The sequence below is a fragment of the Artemia sp. Qi Xiang Cuo genome, chromosome 13, assembly GCF_049724085.1.
Source record: "Artemia sp. Qi Xiang Cuo chromosome 13, ASM4972408v1, whole genome shotgun sequence".
Classification (NCBI taxonomy): Eukaryota; Metazoa; Arthropoda; class Branchiopoda; order Anostraca; family Artemiidae; genus Artemia; species Artemia sp. Qi Xiang Cuo.
Genome location: NC_142806.1, coordinates 37,974,095 through 37,997,125, shown reverse-complemented (window position 1 = coordinate 37,997,125; position 23,031 = coordinate 37,974,095). Strand labels below are relative to the sequence as shown.

General features: G+C 35.6%; 1 protein-coding gene across 2 annotated transcripts in view; it reads right to left on the bottom strand.

Annotated features, from left to right (window-relative positions):
• Positions 1-23,031, bottom strand: part of Tmtc3 (Transmembrane O-mannosyltransferase targeting cadherins 3) — a 586,368-nt gene that overhangs the window by 172,606 nt on the left and 390,731 nt on the right. For both annotated transcript variants that reach the window (XM_089099383.1, XM_089099384.1), the window contains exon 7: positions 14,874-15,034. In XM_089099383.1, coding sequence (XP_088955509.1) covers positions 14,874-15,034 — 161 coding nt within the window. The remainder of the gene's footprint in view (positions 1-14,873; positions 15,035-23,031) is intronic.

The following is a 23,031-nucleotide window of genomic DNA, read 5'->3' as shown; positions in this document are numbered from 1 at the left end:
TCATTTATTTGTGAAACTTCTGTCTGTTCCCGAGCAAACAAGCCTAATCTGATCCACATATTCCTGAGAGGAACTGAAAAAAGACAAAAGTGATAACTTTTCCTGTTTTCCTTTATTTCAGCAGCATTTAGAAGGAAGATTTCAGACATAGTGATGCGAACTAATCAAAAACAACTTATCAGACTCTCGTATCCATAAGAACGACCTGATGGCCATATAATTCGTAACCAGGAAAATATTTTTATTTTTCCTTTGATAAATAATATTAGAACTTCAGTAATAATAAACGAAATGAAATAGTTCAAAAGGAAAGACAAGCGAAGGTTTCTTGGGAAAGCTAATAATTTTATGAGAAATGAAACAGATTTACTTCCAGGGCAGAGTTCATAGCAATCAATAGACTCATAGTTCCTCTAATAAAAACAACACATAATGACCAAAATATAAATAGTTCAATAGCGATCGGAGATATATACTCTCCTCAAAGCAACTAGAAGATTCAAATACATGGAAACAATTTTTTTAAGGGAAGTGAGGGGGGGGGGGGAGAACAAAAACACTGGCTTTTGTTGAGGACATTTTTAATACCTAGATTTTTGGTACCAATTTCTGATCTCCGCTTTTATTTTACGTCCTTCTGCTAAAAGTTTTAAGTGTCTGCCGTAGCCTCTTTTGAATGGGTCAACAGACCTTTGAATGGATAACGTCCCCTCGAAGACCAAATAGAAGCGAAGTACAGAATGAATCTGTTGCTCAAGTACTCGGCTCTTGAATTTTTCTCCCTCAGATGGACCCAGTTGGGCGACTTTTGTCAATCTTTTAGGTTGAACAGAGGGTAATACAAAGTAGGAAAACTCCTCAGAAGGAGGTTGATTTATGTACTGATAGAATACAATGTATACTACATCAGACCTTTTACTTAGAGACTGGGCCGAGCCATGGGTAGCAGATCAGGTCACAAAATTTTAAATCTTCTGAAGTGGTGCCACAAGCGTTTTTGGAACACTAGCATAAAATAGATGTTCGTATTCGGTGACAGGTTAAATAATGGATTGGTACAGTGGACTGGGCTCATCGAGCTGGGTGGGAAAGGCTTTTACAGAAAAGAGTGATTTCCGGTCCCTTGCTAAAAAGGTTCTCGCTTAATAGAATGGACTTTTCAAGAGGAATCTCTGAAGAGCAGAACTCCAAGAGAATGAAGTTCACCAATTCTTTGTATAGCTTCATTCTTAAAGATGAAGCTGGGGCAAATGTCTGGTAATTACGACCTGTAGACCAGCAGTTCCTTCGTGGTTGCAACGTGGCCGCAGAAAGTATGTGAGTTTGTCTTTCAGGTCATTCATATGGACAAAGAAAAGCGTAGATTAGGTTCAATCTGGTGCAGCTATCGAGGACAACCCGTAGTGAATAATCAGAAAAAAACTCTCGATAAATTTTAATAGGCATGTGCAGACAACATACGCATGGAGTTTCTGATGCTGATCTACTACGCCCAAGCACAATCAAGTTTAATATACGAAGTATAAAATAATGATTTTAAGAGTTGATTCTGATCAAACATATGAACAAAAGCCCTATGGAACATGAGATTTCTAAAGAAATCGGGCGATTTGCCTCTGAAGTTCAACAGAATCAACTTTGAACAGCTTCTTCCGTGTGTCAGAACACAATGGTTAAACTTACAAACGAATTATAAAGCAAAAAACTTGTGATGAAATACGATAATTTTGCTTGCGGTACCAAACCCATGAATAAACAAGCTGATCATTAAGTACTGCTGCACATTTTGCAATAGATTCTGCAAATGTTTTTCGTCTGAGCCATGCGATATTTACTTTGAGATTAAAAAAGAAACTGAAGATGTGGCTAATAATTTGCATTGATTTACTTATTAGGCAATAAGAACCACAAAAGACTATATTAGAGCTAAGCTCTGTATCATTCGTATGACAGTGCGAATAGGCCACAATTGAAAATAGCAACACCAATGAAAACCTATAGTCTGGGTGTAAGTAACATCCCTCGATGTATTTTAATTTTCAACAATTTTGAAAAACTTTTTCTATCGTTCTAGACATGAAAAAACTGTGTAAAAACTATTGTTTTCTAGCTTCGACACAATTAATCTAGTTTACAGGAGTAAATATCGAGAGAAAAGGCAAATAGCGTTCGACTAGTTGCAGTTAGCATAAAACAAATAAAGCCAAAAATGCTTGTTTTTATTAAACCTTCCTTTCCCGCCTTGGTCGAATTAATCTTCTAAGTGACATATAAATACAACAGCCAATGTTGAATAAATTTACAACTCTCCCATGACGTCAAATTTAGTTGCTTCCGGTAAAAGAATGCTATGAAAGAAAGAGGGGATAGGGAGAAAAAGAAAAACATGTAAAAATTCCCTAAGTTTCTCAAACTGATTTATGCACTGTGGAGAAGACATCATTAATTAAAATACTGAAGAGAGTACATCTTTTAATAATTTTCCTAATGGTGATCCATCCTATCAATTAAAAACTAAAAACAATAAAAAATGTCTATTATAATAACTTTCTTTTACAAGAACATCATATATACAGAAAAGAAAAAACATAAATGGAAGTTACAATGATGACTACCTGTGACCTTAGTTCCGACTGTGAAACCAGACATCCAGAAAATCAAGGAAGAGCCCCCTGTCATCCCTCAAGTTTGCTGCAGCTACAACGTTCTCCCACTCTGGCTGAATATAGGTATTACGGCTGCGCAAGTCTGCCTGAAAGTTGCACCTTTGCCATGCTCCGGGTCCTTTTGACGGGTGCCCGGTGGATATCAGTGAAAAACAGGATTAGGAAGCCTTTGGTCACTAGGGCGTAAAATAAGTCCTAAACACCTTCATCTTCCCACTCTGATGATACTAGCCACAAGCGATTGTCACTTTATTATGTACTGATTGACCAGTCACTTTCTGAATCCACTCAGTAATATTTAGTATTGTTCTAAGGCAGATAGTTTCTAAAACTTGGATTCGTTTATGTTGGTGCTTTAAGTACCAAGTCTTTGAAGCGTACAGCAGTACGGGCAACACACAGCTATAAAAAAAATAGTAGCTTTAAGCGAAAGGAGAAGTTTCTGGGATGATCAGATATCGCAGAACCTATTGAAGATTCCAGTTACCTACTCCTTGTACCGTTGAACAAGTGTTATCATTTACGTTCCCTAGGAATTTGAACTGAGTTATTTGCTCTATGTCCCGGTCCCCACACTTGGTATTCGAGGGAGAGTCAGTGTTTGCCATGGATTTTGTCTTTTCGGCGTGTATTTTCAGACTCACTTAACCAAATCTTTCTCTCGGCCCATTAACTACTTCTCGGAGTGGTTACTTACAGAACTATATTATTACAATGTCATCAATAAAGTCTAGGTTGTTCAGGCAGATTGCTTGGTTCAGCTGCATGTCACCTGGTTCACTGCATCTGCCTTGAATGTAGTCTATGAGTATCACAAAGAGAAATGGTGGAAGAACACAACCTTGCTTCACTCCTGGTAGGATTGGTAAGAATCTAGCCTGACCGTCAAGGGTCTTTACGCAGCATTCACTGTTTTCATGCATGACAGAGACGGAAACATTTGTCCGCCATTGTCGATTTTTTTGGGTTAAAATGCAAAGGATGAATACCAGATCTGCGCAGAAGCAATTTGGTCGGATGACACTTTACTCCTGCCAGAGACACTTATATTTGCGAAATGATTCTTTGGAGTATAATATGCGAGAACAATTTTCCAGCAACGGAGAGAAAGAAGATGCCACGCCACTTTCCTGGGACAGCGATTTTCCCTTTCTTAAATAGCCTCACTAGGATTCCGTGTTCCCATTCAGTAGTTCCTTAAATAGTTGTCCAGATCACTATGAAGAGGACTTTCCAAAAAGTCAAACAGGAAAAAACCGACACCTTAACCATCTCCACTGAAATTTTTTTAGTTTCGTGGCTGCTTGAATAATCACAATGAGCTTATGGAGGTCAGCATTTATGATCAGAGAGAATATATGTGTCATAAGGATGTTGGGAGGGGCGGGGGGTTCTTATGGGGCTGGTCTATTCAGTATATTTTGGAAATTGTAAGTGCTGACATTTTAAATTTGCACTTTTATTTGTTTCCTTTAAACCCTGTTTCAGCTGCTATTGACACCGAAAGAACACAAAATTATTGTTACTATATAAAAAATGGGAACGGTGTTTTGCTCAATTGCACACTGGCAAACAAAACGTACAGACAACAGTCATTTTCTTCTTCAAGCGTACATTTGAATCAAATCTTCAACAACCAACTCCATCCATTCAACAACCAACTCATCCGTGGATGTACAGACATCCACGCGCTCTTACACTTTTCACTCTCGCTTACACACGCTATAATTTTCAACAATCAAATCCAAACCTTCTCAGCTCCATATTTTCTCTCTTTTTCCTCCGTTTTTAAACATACTCACACAATTTTATCACCAGAAGCGCAACAGGTCGCTCTCTTATTTCACCTCCTTGAATCATTATTTTCAATTTAATCAACCTTATCTTATCTTCCTCAGAATCCAAAACCCCTCTCTGAAGCATTTATTTACAATTTAATCAACATATTCAGAAAAAAAAACCCGTGCTTCAGACCATTCATTACTGTTCCATATCACAACTTCATATGGAGTAAAACGACCAACTAGGTTTTGAAGTGGCAATATCTCATCAACATAAGTAAACATGAATTCCTTCATAGCTTGACAAAATTTTAGACTACCCATTTACCCAAAAGACAACAGAAAATACAAAAATAAACCTTTCTTTTCACATGAACATCCACTTCCTCTTTCTTTTTCTCTACATGTCCATCCACTATATTTTTCCTTTCAGTACTTTTCGCATTACAACTCAATACCCCTAGGTTTTTTAACCCCCAGATGCACCAATCCGCCTCAGGAATTTTCTCAGGCATATCACTAATGAGTTTTTGTTTTACGAGTTCGTCTTTCTCGGTATTTATCACCAGTAGGGCCCATCCTTTTATCAAATTCCTATAAATCCATTTAGTTTACGTCACTTCCCAAACATTTCTTATTCTTCATGACTTACACAACTGTCGGAAATCTGTAATGCTTCCTTCCTCAAACATATTCATACATTCGTTTGCATATATAACATATATATATATACAAACAACATGTATACAAAATTATATACAAACCTGACATGTTCACACATATATTATATAGGTGCATAATAGCATATTCATACTCAACTTCCCCAGCCTTCCCGAACAGAAGAACTACCAAATGCTCCTTTCCACCTTCTTCAAACAATTTTCTTCAAGATTGAAAGTCGGTGCCAGATAAAACAACAGTGGTAGGGGCAATCGTATTTACATAGACTACTCGTTCAAACATGAACACAAAATATGTTCTTAGATGGGCCATAAATAAACCCTCAATTTCCTGTGCATCCTCTTCCCACAACATTTGCACATTAACCATTTTTTCAAAAAGTGAACCCAAAAATTTTAGTGATTGAGCTTCCTTGACCCAAATACTATCACCCAACCGTACAATCTCAGCGATGCTAAGCGACGGGTATTTTTATCTATATATTTTTAAATTTAATTGCTACTCAAAACAACTGAAACCTCTCATAACTTCCAGCAGGTCACCCACACTCACAGTAAGAAAGGGCCCATCCTCAAATGCAAATGACTCTAAGAAAATATTAGGTGTTATAGGAATTCTGTAATATTGCCGCTCAACATAGTTGACAGGTAGGTCAATGTAGAGTTCGAATAGGTAAGGGCGCTATAATCACCTTGTCGCAGAGCGTTTCAAAGCTGTAATTTGCCAATTGTGTAGCCATTCATATTTACCACCACCACCGGGTTCTTATATAAATTTACACACCACTTCACAAACAGTTGACCTTCCTTTGCCATTAAAAAATGTTTACGAAAGAATGTGAATCTGAAACTATGTCTTGAAAAGACTGATTCACTGGCTAGAATTCATTGGAAGGCCTTTCCTCAAAGGCTCTTTGAGGTCATCACTGAGAAGCAATATTGTTCCAAATGTATCAGCATAAGCTATTGTGAATTATTGAACAATAAACACAATGAATTATTGTGTTATGATTATCAAAATTAGTAACGAACAGAAAAAGATTGTCCTAGATAATACTTAGGCCAATATACAACAAATTTATTAATGTCACCAACAAGGGCGCCGGCAGAAAATTTTACAAGGGGGCGGGAGACGCCAAAATAGCAGTGGTGAGTGAGTGACAGTTTAGGAGGTTTAGGGTACCAAACTACGAATTTACCCCGAAGAGGACGAATTTGCAATCAATTTAAAATTCTGAGAAGCTAACTGACTTCAAAGCATCAAAAACTATATTTTAGGCTTCCGAGTTGCAAAAGAAGTAATGCCAAACGGTGGCAGTACTGGATTCAACCAAGTTGATTCGCTTAATTTGTAATGAAATTAGGCTACGTTTGGTGATCTGTAATTGCGTATCAGCTATAATGACCGAGGGGGTAATTGTGGGGGTAGGGTAGATTCCTCCAACAGTACATTTTAATGGACAAACTGATTACTCTTCCTGAGGCTCCAGATAAATGTTGAAAGAGGTAGGGGGGAGTAGGGATTAATTAAAATATTTCTATATGCAGCTAAAATGATGCATTCCCATATCTAAAAGCACATGGATGGAAAAGGCAAGGCTGGTCATCATCAGCCCTGTCAGAAAATTTCTTTGGGGTGGCAAATACTGCTAGGAACTTAGTTTTCAACAATTTTAAATGGTAATATTTTTCTTCTTCTATTTATATGAAGTAATTCAATGTATTTAAACGAATGTATGCTCCTTACTTTGTACTGTCAAGTTTGGCTTTTTTCCAAATAAAAAAAAAAATGCAATTGAAATAAAAAAAGATTTTCAAAGCGCTAAAAAAACTTTTGTTTAATGAATAAAGTGTTGAGAAGGGGGCAGTCCCCATTATATACAGAGTAATTCATAGGTATTTTAAGATTAAAACTTGTTCCTTACTTCAGTTGAAAAACCTTTTCTATTTGTTTAATTACATTTCATGAAACTGTAAAGTTCTATGAATACAATACTTTTGGTAGAGCAGAAAAAACTATCAATATTTCAATTATCTCTATTTGGATTTGTGATCAAAATGGTTTGGATTTTGACTTGTGGAGCAATCAAAATTTTTAGCAAAGTTTCAAGGAGATTTTCAATTTGCAATTAAAAATGAATTTAAGGGGAAAAAGCTGGGCTTCCATTGACAATGAAATGAATTCCTGATTGAATACTTATTGAATTCCTGAATTTTTGAAATACTATCAAACAGTCCGTGGCAACGAACTGTGAGGAGTGACCCGGCTGAATAGTAACCGAAACTCTTAAAAAACGGAATTTCGATACCAATATATGAACAGAATCGGCTTATTATGTTGATTCCAAATATATAAGTTTCATAAAGTTTAGTCATACCCATTAAAAAAATTTACGAGCCTGAGAAAATTTATTTTATTTTCGAAAAAAGGGGGAAAGACTCCCTAAAAGCCATAGAATTAATGAAAGTCATGTGTTTAATGAAAAAACCCCATAAGCAGATTCAGCGCATCAAAGAACCCTACTGTAGTGGTTTCAAGGTCATATCTGCAAAAATGTGGAATTTTGGCCAGAAGAAAGATCACGGGTCTTTTTTATTTGTTGTTTTTTTTTTCCTCATGGGTGATCGTATCGACCCAGTGGGCCTAGGATGTCGGGAGATGGTTCATTCTAGTTCTAGTGCTCTTTTTAAGTGACACAAAAAATTAGAGGGCAACTAGGCCCCCTCCCACGCCACTTTTTTCCCAAAATCGTCCGATCAGAATTTTGAGTTCAGCATAGTTGAAAGGCCCAATAACTATGCCTTTGGACATAAAATGACCCCCTAAAGCCTCTGGGGAAATGTTTTTAAATTATAAAAATTGCCCATTGTTTTAATTGTTCTAGGGAAGTATGCATATATTTTTCGGGAGGGAGGGGAGGATGAATTTTCTGTTGGGAGAATTTTCCGTGGAGACGGAAGTTTCCAGTGGGTGAACTTTTCAGGGGAAATTTTACCCTGGGTGAATTTTCCAGAATTCCTATACGAAATTTCTTCATATGTCTTGCTTTCTCTTTACCGATTCATTTTTACGCGTGGAGATGTTAAGGGTAATTGTCCGGGGAAGATTTTCGCCAGAATTGAATTGTACAGAGGATATTTCTATGGGGAAGGGGTTTTGCCGTGAAGGTAGAGCCAGGTATCCTGGCGTTAAATCGAACACAAATTATTCCTTATATGAGGGGGGTTGCCTCCTCCGCAATACCTCGCTTTTTACGCTAAAGCTTAAATTTTGTCCCAATTCTTTGAAAACGACTCCTGAAATACAAGGGTCGTTTAATTAGAACAATAAGTAACTTTTTTTAAAGTGCCGAAAAACTGTAGCATGAAGAGCGAAGTGTTGAGGAGAGGGCAACCCCCATCATAGACGTAATAATTCCACTTCGTTTTAAGTTTTAATGTTGCTCTTTATTTTCAGTTGAAAAAACTTGTTTTTTTTTCTTCTTTATTTAATGGAGCATAGAGACTAAAATTTTTCTAAAGGCAATGGAAAAAGTATGTCAATGAAAGTAAAAGTATTAAAAAATGAAAAAAAAAGTAAGTAATTACAAAAAATACACAAAACAATAGCCTATTTACAAAAACTAAAATATAAACTCCTAGCATTCAGTTCTGTTGAGCAATGCCAAAGCATTGGGTGGATATCATAGGCAGCGCAATCGCGGTGCCTAAGTAAAGAACGATGTTGGCACAATGTAGTTGATTTCCAAATAAATATTCAATGTGTAGTTGATTTCCAAATAGAAATTATGTTTTTGAGGAAGACACTCCCCCACAGCCCTCAGGGCAAGGGTTGTAAGTTATGTCCTGGGGGCATATAAGATTTTTATGCAAAGCGTTGTCATAGAAACTTCAAAAAAGGCTAATTGGATTGGAAAATTAATAGGCTAGTTCCCTTTTTAATAGTCGAAAGTAATAGGAGGGCAACTAACCCCGCTCTCACGCCCACCCATTCCCCAAACACATCCAATCAAAATTTTGAGATAGCCATTTTGTTCAACGTAGTTGAAAGTTCTGAAAATTAGTCTTTGAGGATGACACCCCCCCTTTCCCACAGCCCTCAGGGCAAGGGTTATGAGTTATGACCTAGGGCCATATAAGGTTTTCATAGAAAGAGTTGTCGTAGAAACTTCAAAAGGGGCTCATTCGATTGGAAATTGAAATGACTAGTGCCCTTTTTAATAGTCTAAAGTGATTGGAAGGCACCAACACCCCTTCCACAACCACCATTTATACAAACACATCCAATCAAAATTTTTAGATAGCCATTTTTTTCAACGTAGTTAAAAATTCTGGGAATTAGATATTAGAGAATGATAACCCCCTGAGATCCCTCAGGGCAAGGGTTATAAGTTATACCCTGGGGGCATATAAGGTTTTTATTGAAGCTTTGTCAAAGAAACTTGAATGAGGGCACATTCGATTGAAAATTCAAAGGGCTAGTGCCCTTTTCAATAGTCGAAAGTGATTTGAGGGCAACTAACCCCCTTTCAAGCCCACCTTTTCCCCAAACACATAAAACAAAATTTTTAGACAACCGTTTTGTTCAACATAGTTGAAATTTTTGGAAATTCGGTATTTAAGGATGACTACCCCCCCCCCCCCCCACAGACCTCTCAGGGCAAGGGTTGTAAGCTATACCCTGGAGGCATATAAGGTTTTTATAGAAAGCATTGTCGTAGAAACTTAATAAAGGGCTCATTCCACGGGAAATTGAAATGGCCTTCTTAATAGTCGTAAGTAAATGGAGAGCATTTAATATCCCTCTCACGCCTACCATTTTACAAAACACATACAATAAAAATTTTTAGATAGCCATTTTTTCGACGTAGTTGAAAGTTCTGGAAATTATGTCTTTGAGGATGACAACCCCCCAAAGCCCTCAGGGAAAGGGTTGTAAGTTATACCCTGGGGGCATATGATGTTTTTATAGAAAGCGTTGTCGTAAAACTGCAAAAAGGGCTCACTCGATTGAAAATTGACAGGGCAAGTGCCCTTTTTAGTAGTTGAAAGCAATTGGAGCAAGCCCATCATTTTCCCAAGCACATGCATTCAAAATTTTGATATATTCATAATGTTCAATAAAGTTAAAAGTTCAGGAAATTAGGTTTTTGAAGGTGACAACCCCCTCAGAGCCGTCCGAGCAAGACTTTTAAGTTGTAACATAGGGTCAAATTAGTTTCTTATTGAAAGTTTTGTAGAAACTTCAAAAAGGGTTCATTTTATTGGAAATTGAAAGGACTTGTTCCCTTTTTAATTGTAACAGATGAATGGAGAGCAACTAACTTCCCTTTCACACTCACAATTCCCTTAAACACATTCAATTAAAATTTTGAAATAGCCATTTTGTTCAACGTAGTTGAAAGTTCTAGAAATTATGATTTTGAGAATGACAAACCCCCCAAACCCCTCAGGGCAAGGGTTGTAAGTTATGCCCTGTAATCATATAACGTTTTTATAGAAATCGTTTTCGTAGAGACTTCAAAAAGGCTCAACCAACTGGAAATTGAAATGGCTAGTGCCCTTTTTAATAGGCTAGTCGAAACTGATTGGGGGCGACTAACCTCCCTCTCACGACCACCATTTCCCCAAACACATCCAATCAAAATTTTGAGATAGTCATTTTGTTCAACGTAGTTGAAAATTCAGAGTATTATGTCTTTGAGGATGATACTCTCGCCACAGCCCTCAGCGCAAGGGTTGTAAGTTATGCCCTAGGAGCATATCAAGGTTTAAAGCGTTGTCGCAGAAACTTCAAAAGGGGCTCATTCGATTGGAAATTGAAAGCGCTAGTGCCCTATTTAATAGTCAAAAGTGATTGGAGGGCAACTAACTTCCCTGTCAAGCCTACCATTTCCCCAAACACATTCAATCAAAATTTCGAGATAGACATTTTGCTCAACGTAGTCGAAAGTTCTGGAAATTAGATATTTGCCAGCGTTGTCGTAGAAACTTCAAAACGGTCTCATTCAATTGGGAATTGAAAGGGAAATGAAAGGGATGCCCTTATTAATAGTCAAAAGTGATCGGAGGGCGAATGCCCCCCCCCCCCATACCCATCATTTCCCCAAACATTTTCGATCAACATTTTTATATAGCAATTTTGTTGAACGTAGTTGAAGGGTCCGGAAATTATATTTTTGAGTATGACAACCCCCAACAGCTCTCAGGGCTAAGTTTGTAAGTTATACCCTGGGGGCATATAAGGTTTTTTACAGAAAGTATTGGCATAGAAGATTCAAAAATGGCTCATTTGATAAATTGAAAGGGCTAGTGCCCTTTTTAATAGTCGAAAGTGAATGGAGAGTAAATAACCCCCCTCTCACACCCACCATTTCCCCAAACACATTCAATTAAAATTTTGAAATAGCCATTTTGTTCAACGTAGTTGAAAGTTCTAGAAATTATGATTTTGAGAATGACAAACCCCCCAAACCCCTCAGGGCAAGGGTTGTAAGTTATGCCCTGGGGGCATATTTATATTCCCCCAGGCTTTTTTATAGTTTAGGTTTTTTATATGACCATTATTTTTTTTAAGGTTTTTTTATAGAGAGCGTTTTCGAAGACTTCAAAAGGGACTCATTCGATTGGAAATTGAAAGGACTACTGCCCTTTTTAATAGTCGAAAGTGATTAGAGGGCAACTAGCCCTCCGCTCAAACACACCATTTCCCCAAACACATCCAATCAAAATTGTGGGATAGCCATTTTGTTCAATGTAGACGAAAGTTCTGGAAATTAGGTCTTTGAGGATGACACTCCCCCCAGAGCCCTCAGTGCTAAGGTTGTAAGTTATGTCCTGGGGGCATAAGGTTTCTTACAGAAAATATTGTTATAGAAACTTCATTCAGTTGGAAATTGAAAGGCCTAGTGCCCTTTTTAATAGGCTAGTCAAAACTGATTGGAGGGCAACTAACCTCCCTTTCACGCCCAAAATTTCCCCAAACACCTCCAATCAAAATTTTGAGATAGCCATTTTTTTCAATGTAGTTGAAAGTTCTGGATATTATGTCTTTGAGGATGATCAAAGACGATGATCCAATCGAGGCTCATTCGATTGGAAATTGAAAAGGCCAGTGCCCTATTTAATAGTTGAAAGGGATTGAACGGCAACTAACGCCCTTCTCACGGCTACTATTTCCCCAAACACATCCAATCAAAATTTTGAGATGGTTATTTTGTTCAACGTAGTTGAAAGTTCTGGAAATTAGTTCTTTGCCAGCGTGGTCGTAAAAACTTCAAAAAGGACTCATACAATTGAGAATTTAGAGGGCTTGTGCCCTTATTAATAGCCAAAAGAGATCGGAAGGCGAATGCCCCCCCATACCCTTTTTTCACTTCCGATCACTTCCGACACTTCTGATCACTTCCGACACTTCCGATCAACATTTTGATATTGCAATTTTTCTGAATGTAGTTGAAGGGTCCGGACGTGATGTTTTTGAGCGTAACGAACCCCAACAGCCCTCAAGGCTAAGGCCGTATTCTCTGCTCTAGGGACATGTGGCCCTATATAGAATGCTTGTCCGTAATCGCTTCAAAAGAACGTTTATGTTTTAAAGCAGTTATAGCTATTGCCCTTTTTAGTAGCCGAGAACACTGATCGGGAGAATCCCCTCCTCAACGCCCATAATTTCCCCAAACACTTCCAATCAAAATTTTTATATAGCCGTTTTAATAAGCCTATCAGAAAGGTCTGGAACTTATGTCTTTGATGAACAAATCCACCAGCCCTCAGGGCAAGGGTTGTAAGTTCTGCCCTGGGGACATGTAGGGTTTTTTATGGAAAGTCGGGTCATATAAACTTCAAAGGTGGTTCATTGGCTTTTTAATCTGACACTCTAGCGCTCTTTTTAAGAGTTAAATTAATCAGAGAGTAGCTGCACTTTCACCCCTACACACACGCAATAATGTCTTAAAATGTGTCTAATAGAAATTTTGAGATAGCCGTTCTATTCAAAATAGTCTAAATGTCATATAAAAAGGCTTTTAGGGCTGAAACAAACCCCAGAGATTAGGGCAAGGGTTGTAAGTTATGCCCAAGGGATATTCAAAGTTTTTATGAAAGGGATGGTTGTTTAACTTTAGAAGAGACTAAGTCTTTCTCCTTGAAAAAGACTATATCAATATAAAACGAACAGAAATTAATCAAAAAAAAAAAATTTTGCACAAAATAAGTTATTCCAAAAAAAGTAAAGAACTCTATTAAACTAAAAATGAACAAAAATAGAACCAAATAATCTACTAAGCATACAACTACCAAAAATCAGTATCAATAAATAAATGAAATCTAAAACCAACAGAAATTAAAATAAGTCAAACTCAAAACGAGAAGAAATAAACACGTGTTGGGTTCTAAACCCTATGCTTTCTAAAAGATATAGAATATAATGTGTACTTTAGTGAAAAAAGTTATTTTAAATGTTTTCATTCATAACTTTAAGAAAACAAAATTAATTGAGATTCTAAGGAATAAATATCAGCATATGTATATTAAACTGGCAATGCACATTTTTTTCAGTAAAGTACAAATTATATTCTGGCTTTTAGAAAGCATACGGTTTAGAACCCTACTCAGGTTAATTTCTGATTAGTGCATACAGTATTCAATCTCACTGGTTGAAATTCATAAAACTATACCCACAATTTAGGACATCGCAGCAGGAAATGAATGTAAGATTTGATTCTCAGTTGTATTTGATAACAGAAAAAGCCAGTTTCTAAGAATTGGGGCTAGAATGTCAACTTTAACAAAGCATAAATGAGAGAGGCTGTAGGTGTGGTTTAGATAAGAACTAGTTTGCTGTAGAGAAAAAAATTGCACCTTCAACCTGATCATAAGCCTTGCCATCTACCGTTATGAAACGTCGTAACGAGGTAATGAAGTTGTTGTAACCAAGATGACTTCATCTAGACTGACTTATGTTGTATTGAATACTTCCAGTCTCTCTCGGTCTCTGTTAAATGGCCTCAAGTTTCCGTGGCCATTGCACACCTTGAGAAAACTGGACAGGAAAGAGGACGCTTGGTGCTTTTCTAGGAATCTTGGAGATGATTCACAAAAGAATGGTTGTAAGTATTTTCCAAGTTTGGGATAGACGACGGACAACAGGTGTTTTACCGAGTTTTCCTCATTAAGGCGTGTGCTAATCCATTCCTTTGTACGTTACAGAGTTTGTTATTTGGTATTATTGTACTCTTCAATGTTCTTTTGAGTGCATTTTTGGAAGAAAAAATCTTTATTGTTTATCCATTTTCATTATAACAAAATTCTTCTTTAGTTAAATAAAGAAATCACAAAACCTGACCGTAATACTTGATGAACCTGAAGATCTTTTGGTACATTAGCATCTCTTAGCTTCCATGGATATTTCTGTTCATCATATTTACTACGTTGATAAGTGTAATCAGGTACGCACTCAAGAGGGAGGGAGTAAGGTGATTTAGGAGGGTTGGGACCTCTGTGAAGGGGTTCTTGTTTTATGGAAATTGTTCAAAGTCCCAAGAAGAAACTTAAATATTTTACTAATTTTAGTAGTCCCCTTCACTTGTTGGCAAAAGGAAGATTCATACAAATTCTTTGAAAAGCAAAGGTTATGCTTTTCGGCAATTTTTTTAAGGATGAAAAAAAAACAGACTAAAAATCTTTCATCTAGAAACAAGCATGGCTCTGTACACGAGAAAACTTATACAAACTACAAATATTACCTTGTAAAAACTGGAAGTTGTGAGCCCATAACTTGTACTCTCAGCAACAGTAAAAAAATTACATAAGCCACTGAAACGAGAAGCCTGGGACCTGCATTGCGTATCCACTGCGAAGACTGGCTGAATTTTGGTGCATTAGGTAAAAAATAACTCAGCCGCACCTAAGTAAAGGCAAAATATCAACCCATTGCAATACCGTACTCAATTATTGGTAATTCATAAAGAATAAGAAAAAGAAACATGAGGACATTTTCCACAAGGATGTTGAATTTTTTTGTCATTTTCATTTCACCTGGAAAAGGAGTTAAAATAAAGCGTCCAATTACAGACTGTTTGTCGCAGACTGAGTAGTAATGCAGCATTTTCTTTGGAGTGTCAGTGCCTTCCTCATACAAAACGGAGTCTGGTTGAGCATGTTAGACTAGAACTTCCAGCATTTTGAAGTTCAACAAAAGAAAAAAGTGTTCCATTACCTTATTTTTGGTGGGCCAGACATATGTCGCTTTGCCTAGTTAATCAAATTTTACTAAGGAAAAGAAAAAGGAAAAATAAAGTCTTTCTGATGGAAGTGAAGAGTGAAAGTCCAAACTTAATAATCCTAATTATTCAGAGACTTCAATGCTAAACTATATAATCATCTTTATTAGGGGGGTGTCTAGTGAACTTGAGGGAATACGCTTGTGTAACCAAGAACCTAAAAAAATAATCAGAGTTGAACAGTAATTTTTACTAGAAATTATCGATGAATGCCCAATGGAACCTTGTGGGAGGTACTGTAATGTCATCTATTTAATTTATTAGTTTTCAAAGGGACCGGAATTAGCAACAGGGGCGTAATTTCGCCACAATCCTGGGAGGGTGGGGGCAAAGTTGGAGCCAATTTTCCTAAATCAAGATAGAATTAAAAAATAAGCCGTTTGGTACCACAAAGGTAATATATAGTACTTTAAAAGTACTATAAAGGTACTTGCACAGGATGGCTGGCCCCAAGCCCCCCATTGCATTTCCTGGCTGAAGGGCCATGAAACGGAGATCAGCACCGCCGGCTTGGACCTTAAGGGTCTAGTACCGTCATACTTACTTACTTACTTACTTTATAGCACTATATAAAGGTAACTTATAGTACTATAAAGGTAAATATGCACTAAAAACTGATCTGTTTCTGTTGATGCTTGAATTATGCAGGTTTATCTTAGCAAACTGGGGTCTGAGGGGGGGAGCAAACTGGGATCTGGGGAGCGGTTGGGGGTAAACCAAGGTCTGGTAGAGACGGTTGTCTCCCCCTGCCCCATAGAAAACTACGCCCCTGATTAGCAGGCTGCTATTCCAACTTTAGATCCAAACGAGCATCAACCCGGGTAATAAAGGCCCAAGTAGAATGCATCGTATGGATTCTATCGAGGCATTAGGAATTCCCATGCTATTTGCTTGAGGCCATAGGAGCCAAGTTCTATAGAGGTCCTAGGAGCCACTGAAATGTATCAAGTTGAATGAACTTTATCTAGGCCATCCCTTAGGGCACTTTTCACCTTTCAAAGAGATTTGCTTGAGGCCCTAGGAATTACCATGCTATTTGCTTGCAGGTATAGGAATTACCATGCTATTTGCTTAATGCCCTAGGATCATGCTATTTGCTTACTGCCATAGGACCATGCTATTTGCTTACTGCCATAGGAATTACCATGCTATTTGCTTACTGCCATAGGACCATGCTATTCAAAGGGACGTATAGGAATTACCATACTATTTGCTGGGACGTATAGGAAAAACATTTCCAGAACATGTACTTATTGATTTGCTTGGTTTATGTTTTCTTGATACCTTTCCAAATGAGCGGGATTCCCCACTGGTCTGGTTTTAACTCGAGAGTAGTTTGATTAAGAATGTAACATGTCTAGAATTGTTTGATTGACATTTGCAAAAAAGGGATAAGGGATTCGCGAATTGGACTATACAAACGATATTAATTAATGTTTGAATAACAGGAGCGTGAATGATTCTAATTAGTGATTGGACGCTATGAAGGTGGAGAAAAAAAAGGATTAAACTGATTAGCAGTTAAGGTAACCCTGAAGAGCATGTTAATTCATACCTTATTTATTATAAATTTGGAACAATATCAATCTATGAAAATGGTTAACGATGATAAAAAGGTCTTATGACTTGACCTAGCTTTACTTCTTCGATGTGTTCTGTATAATACACAAGTAGCGTTTGAACAGTGTTGTCAGTTTAAAATAGAGTCTAACGTTATAGTATACTAAAAAGTTGATACTAAGAGAGATGGAGATGGCAAGAAAAGAATTTTAATATTGGATAGCTTTACTTCTTTTATGTTTTCTGTATAATATCCAAGTTAAGTTTTAACGGTGTTGTCAATATGAAATAGGGTCTAAAATTGTATTATACTAAAAATTTGATAAAAAGAGAAATGTAGACGACAAGGAAAGAAATTTGGTATGTAAATTCAGAACAATCCATAGAAATCCCAACAAATCAAGTAGTGAGGTATGCATGAGTTTGAACCATAAAGGATCATAAGCACCAACGACCCTAACCACCAGGGACTTCAACCCTCCAAAGGTCCCCTATCCCCAAACTCGAAGGTCGCCCCCTCCCTACAACTTTTTGCCCCCCCCCCTCCCCACCCTCCCCATTTTTTTTGATTTTTTTTAAACATGATATATTTTTTTCAACTTTTTTTTTACATGTCTTCGAATGAGATGAAACATACTTAAATTCAGTAGTGTTTTGTCGTTGTTTACCTTGTCACAGTTACATTATCTTGATTTTTCAAAGTTCATTTTGGACTTCTTTCATTGAAATGCAAGAGTTGGAATATTTAAGTAGTGTTTTGTTGTGCTTTACCTTGTCACAGTTACATTCCATTCATTTTTCAAAGTTGATTCTTAATTTTTTTCCTTGAAACGCAAGAGTTGGAATATTTTAAGTAGTGTTTTGTTGTGGTTTACCTTGTCACAGTTACGTTCTCTTTATTTTTCAAAGTTCATTTTGGATTTTTACATTCTCTTGATTTTTCAAAGTTCATTTTGAATTTATTTCATTGAAATGCAAGAGTTGGATTATTTCAGTAGTGTTTTGTCGTGGTTTAACTTGTCACAGTTACATTCTCTTAATTTTTCAAAGTTCATTTTCAATTTCTTTCGTTTAAATGCAAGAGTTGGAATATTTCAGTAGTGTCTTGTTGTGCTTTACCTTGTCACAGTTACATTCTCTTGATTTTTTTCAAAGTTCATTTTGGATTTCTTTCGTTGAAATGCAAGAGTTTGAATATTTCAGTAGTGTTTTGTTGTCCTTTACCTTGTCACAGTTAAATTCTCTTGATTTTTCAAAGTTCATTTTGGTTTTCTTTCTTGAAATGCAAGAGTTGGAATATTTCAGTAGTGTTTTGTCGTGGTTTACCATGTCACAGTTAAATTCTCTTGGTTTTTCATAGTTCATTTTGGATTTCTTTCGTGATAAAATTGGTTTTGTTTATTTCAAGTGTTTTTCCGTTGTTCACCTACTACCAGTTAAATTCTCCTGATTTTCAAAGTTTATTTTATTTTTAATTCGTTGAAATTCACTGGATGGAATTAATCAATATTGTTTTGTCATGGTTTACATGGTCACACTTACATTCTCTTGATTTTTTTTCAAAGTTCATTTTGGATTTCCTTCCTTGAAATGCAAGAGTTGGAATATTATAGTAGTGTTTTGTCGTGGTTTACCTTGTCATAGTCACATTCTCTTGATTTTTCAAAAGTTCATTTTTGGATTTCTTTCGTTGAAATGCAAGAGTTGGAATATTTCAGTAGTGTTTTTTTATGGTTTACCTCGTCACAGTTACATTCTCTTGATATTTCAAAGTACATTTTGGATTTCTTTCCTTGAAATGCAAGAGTTGGAATATTTCAGTAGTGTTTTTTCATGGTTTACCTTGTCACAGTTATATTCTCTTGATTTTTCAAAGTTCATTTTGGATTTTTACATTCTCTTGATTTTTCAAAGTTCATTTTGAATTTGTTTCGTGAAATGCAAGAATTGGAATATTTCAGTTGTGCTTTTTCGTGGTTTACCTTGTCAAAGTTACATTCTCTTGATTTTCTTAAGTTCATTTTGAATTTCTTTCGTGAAATTCAAGAGTTGGAATATTTCAATAGTATTTTATCATGGTTTACCTTGTCACAGTTACATTCTCTTGATTTTTCAAAGCTCATTTTGGATTTCTTTCCTTGAAATGCAAGAGATGGAATATTTCAGTTGTGTTTTGTCATGGTTTACCTTGTCATAGTTACATTCACTTGATTTTTCAAAGTTCATTTTGTATTTCTTTCCTTGAAATGCAAGAGTTGGAATATTTCAGTAGTGTTTTGTCGTGGTTTACTTTGTCAAAGTTACATTCTCATGTTTTTTCGAAGTTCATTTAGGATTTCTTTCGGTGAAATGCAAGAGTTTGAATATTTCATTAGTGTTTTGTTATGCTATACCTTGTCACAGTTACATTATCTTGATTTTTTTCAAAGTTCATTTTGGATTTCTTTCGTTGAAATGCAAGAGTTGGAATATTTCAGTAGTGTTTTGTCGTGATTTACCTTGTCACAGTTACATTCTCTTGATTTTTAAAAGTTCATTTTGAATTTCTTTCGTGAAATGCAAGAGTTGGAATATTTCAGTAGTGTTTTGTCGTGGTTTACTATGTCAAAGTTACATTCTCTTGATTTTACGATGTTCATTTTGAATTTTTTTCATGAATTGCAAGAGTTGTAATATTTCAGTAGTGTTTTGTTGTGGTTTAACTTGTACGTCTTAAATTCTAACGTATGTTCAAAGCTCATATTGAGCTTGTTTCTTTGAAATGCAGGAGTTGGAATATTGCAGTAGCGTTTTTTAGTGCTTTACCTTGTAATAATTACTTTGTCTTGATTTTTAAAAGTTCATTTTGAATTTCTTTCGTTGAAATGCAAGAGTTGGAATATTTCAGTAGTGTTTTGTAGTGGTTTACCTTGTCAGAGTAACATTCTCTTGATTTTTAAAAGGTTCATTTTTGGATTTTTTTAGTTGAAATGCAAGAGTTGGAATATTTCAGTAGTGTTTTGTTATGGTTTACCTTGTCACAGTTACATTCTCTTTATTTTTCAAAGTTCATTTTGGATTTTTTTCGTTGAAATGCAAGAGTTGGAATATTTCAGTAGTTTTTTGTCATTGGTTTACCGTGTCACAGTTAAATTCTCCTGATTTTTCAAAGTTCATTTTGAATTTCTTTCGCTGAAATGCAAGAATTGGAATATTTCAGTAGTGTTTTGTCGTGGTTTACAATGTCACAGTTACATTCTCTTGATTTTTCAAAGTTCATTTTGAATTTCTTTCTTTGAAATGCAAGAGTTGGAATATTTCAGTAGTGTTTTGTCGTGATTTACCTTTGTCACAGCTACATTCTCTTGATTTTTCAAAGTTCATTTTGGATTTCATTCATTGAATTGCAAGAGTTGGAATATTTCAGTAGTTTTTTCTCGTGGTTTACCTTGTCAAAGTTACATTCTCTTGATTTTTCAAAAGTTCATTTTGGATTTTTACATTCTCTTGAATTTTCAAAGTTCATTTTGAATTTCTTTCATTGAAATACAAGAGTTGGATTATTTCAGTAGTGTTTTGTGGTTCTTTACCTTGTCCGAGTTATACTCTCTTGACTTTTCACTATTCATTTTGAATTTCTTTCATGAAATATAAGAGTTGGAATATTTCAGACGTGTTTTCTCGTGGTTTACCATGTCACAGTAACATTATCTTGCTTTTTAATAGTTCATATTGAAATTTTTTCTTTAAATGCAACAGTTGGAATATTTAAGTAGTTTCTTGTCGTGCTTTACCTTGTCACTGTTACATTCTATTGATCTTTCAAAGTTCTTTTTGGATCTCTTTCCTTGAAATGTAATATTTGGAATATTTCAGTAGTGTTTTGTCGTGGTTTACCTTGTCACAGTTACTTTCTCTTGATTTTTCAAAGTTACATTCTCTAAATTTTTCAAAGTCAATTTTGAATTTCTATCATTCAAATGCAAGAGTGGGAATATTTCAGTAGTGTCTTGATGTGCTTTACCTTGTCACAGTTACATTCTCATGATTTTTTTCAAAGTTCATTTTGGATTTCTTTCGTTGAAATGCAAGATATGGAATATTACAGTAGTGTCTTGTTGTCCTTTACCTTGCCACAGTTACACACTCTTGATTTTTCAAAGTTCATTTTAATTTCTTTCGCGAAATACAAGAGTTGGAATATTTCAGTAGTGTTTTGTCGTGGTTTACCATGTCACAGTTACATTCTCTTGATTTTTCAAAGTTCATATTGAATTTCTTTCATGAAATGCAAGAGTTGGAATATTTCAGTAGTGTTTTATCGTGGTTTACCTTGTCACAGTTACATTCTCTTGATCTTTCGAAGTTCTTTTTGGATTTCTTTCCTTGAAATGCAAGAGTTGGAATATTTCAGTAGTGTTTTGTCGTGATTTACCATGTCACAATTACATTCTCTTGATTATTCAAAGTTCATTTTGGATTTCCTTCGTTGAAAGGCAAGAGTTGGAATATTTTAGTAGTGTTTTGTCGTGGTTTACCTTGTCATAGTCACATTCTCTTGATTTTTCAAAAGTTCATTTTTAGATTTCTTTCGTTGAAATGCAAGATTTGGAATATTTCAGTAGTGTTTTGTTATGGTTTACCTCGTCACAGTTACATTCTCTTGATTCTTCAAAGTTCATTTTGGATTTCTTTCCTTGAAATGCAAGAGTTGGTATATTTCAGTAGTGTTTTGTCATGGTTTACCTTGTCACAGTTATTTTCTCTTGGTTTTTCAAAGTTCATTTTGGATTTTTACATTCTCTTGATTTTTCAAAGTTCATTTTGAATTTCTTTTGTGAAATGCAAGAATTGGAATATTTCAGTTGTGCTTTTTCGTGGTTTACCATGTCACAGTTACATTCTCTTGATTTTTTTAAGTTCATTTTGGATTTCTTTCGTGAAATTCAAGAGTTGGAATATTTCAGTAGTATTTTATCGTGGTTTCCCCTGTCACAGTTACATTCTCTTGATTTTTCAAACCTCATTTTGGATTTCTTTCCTTGAAATGCAAGAGATGGAATATTTCAGTAGTGTTTTGTCGTGGTTTACCTTGTCATAGCTACATTCACTTGATTTTTCAAAGTTCATTTTGGATTTCTTTCCTTGAAATGCAAGAGTTGGAATATTTCAGTAGTGTTTTGTCGTGGTTTACCTCGTCAGAGTTACATTCTCTTTAAAGTTCATTTTTTGATTTCTTTCGTTGAAATGCAAGAGTTGGAATATTTCAGTAGTGTTTTGTTATGGTTTACCTTGTCACAGTTACATTCTCTTGATTTTTCAAAGTTCATTTTGGATTTCTTTCATTAAAATGCAAGAGTTGGATTATTTCAGTAGTGTTTTGTCATGGTTTACCTTGTCACAGTTACATTCTCTTAATTTTTCAAAGTTCATTTTGAATTTCTCTCATTAAAATACAAGAGTTGGAATATTTCAGTAGTGTTTTGTCTTGGTTTAACTTGTCACAGTTACATCCTCTTGATTTTTCAAAGTTCATTTTGGATTTTTACATTCTCTTGATTTTTCAAAGTTCATTTTGAATTTCTTTCGTGAAATGCAAGAGTTGGAATATTTCAGTAGTGTTTTGTTGTGCTTTACCTTGTCACAGTTAAATTCTCTTGATTTTTTTCAAAGTTCATTTTGGATTTCTTTTGTTGAAATGCAAGAGTTTGTATATTTCAGTAGTGTTTTGTTGTGCTTTACCTTGTCACATTTACATTCTGTTGATTTTTAAAAGTTAATATTGAATTTATTTCGTGAAATGCAAGAGTTGGAATATTTCAGTAGTGTTTTGTAGGGGTTTACCATGTCAAAGTTACATTTTCTTTATTTTTTAATGTTCATTTTGATTTTCTTTCATGAAATGCAAGAGTTGGAATATTTCAGTAGTGTTTTGTAGTGGTTTACCTTGTCACAGTTACATTCTCTTGATTTTTCAAAGTTCATTCTGGATTTATTTACTTGAAATGCAAGAGTTGGAATATTTCAGTAGTGTTTTGTCGTGGTTTACCTTGTCACAGTTACATTCTCTTGATTTTTCAAA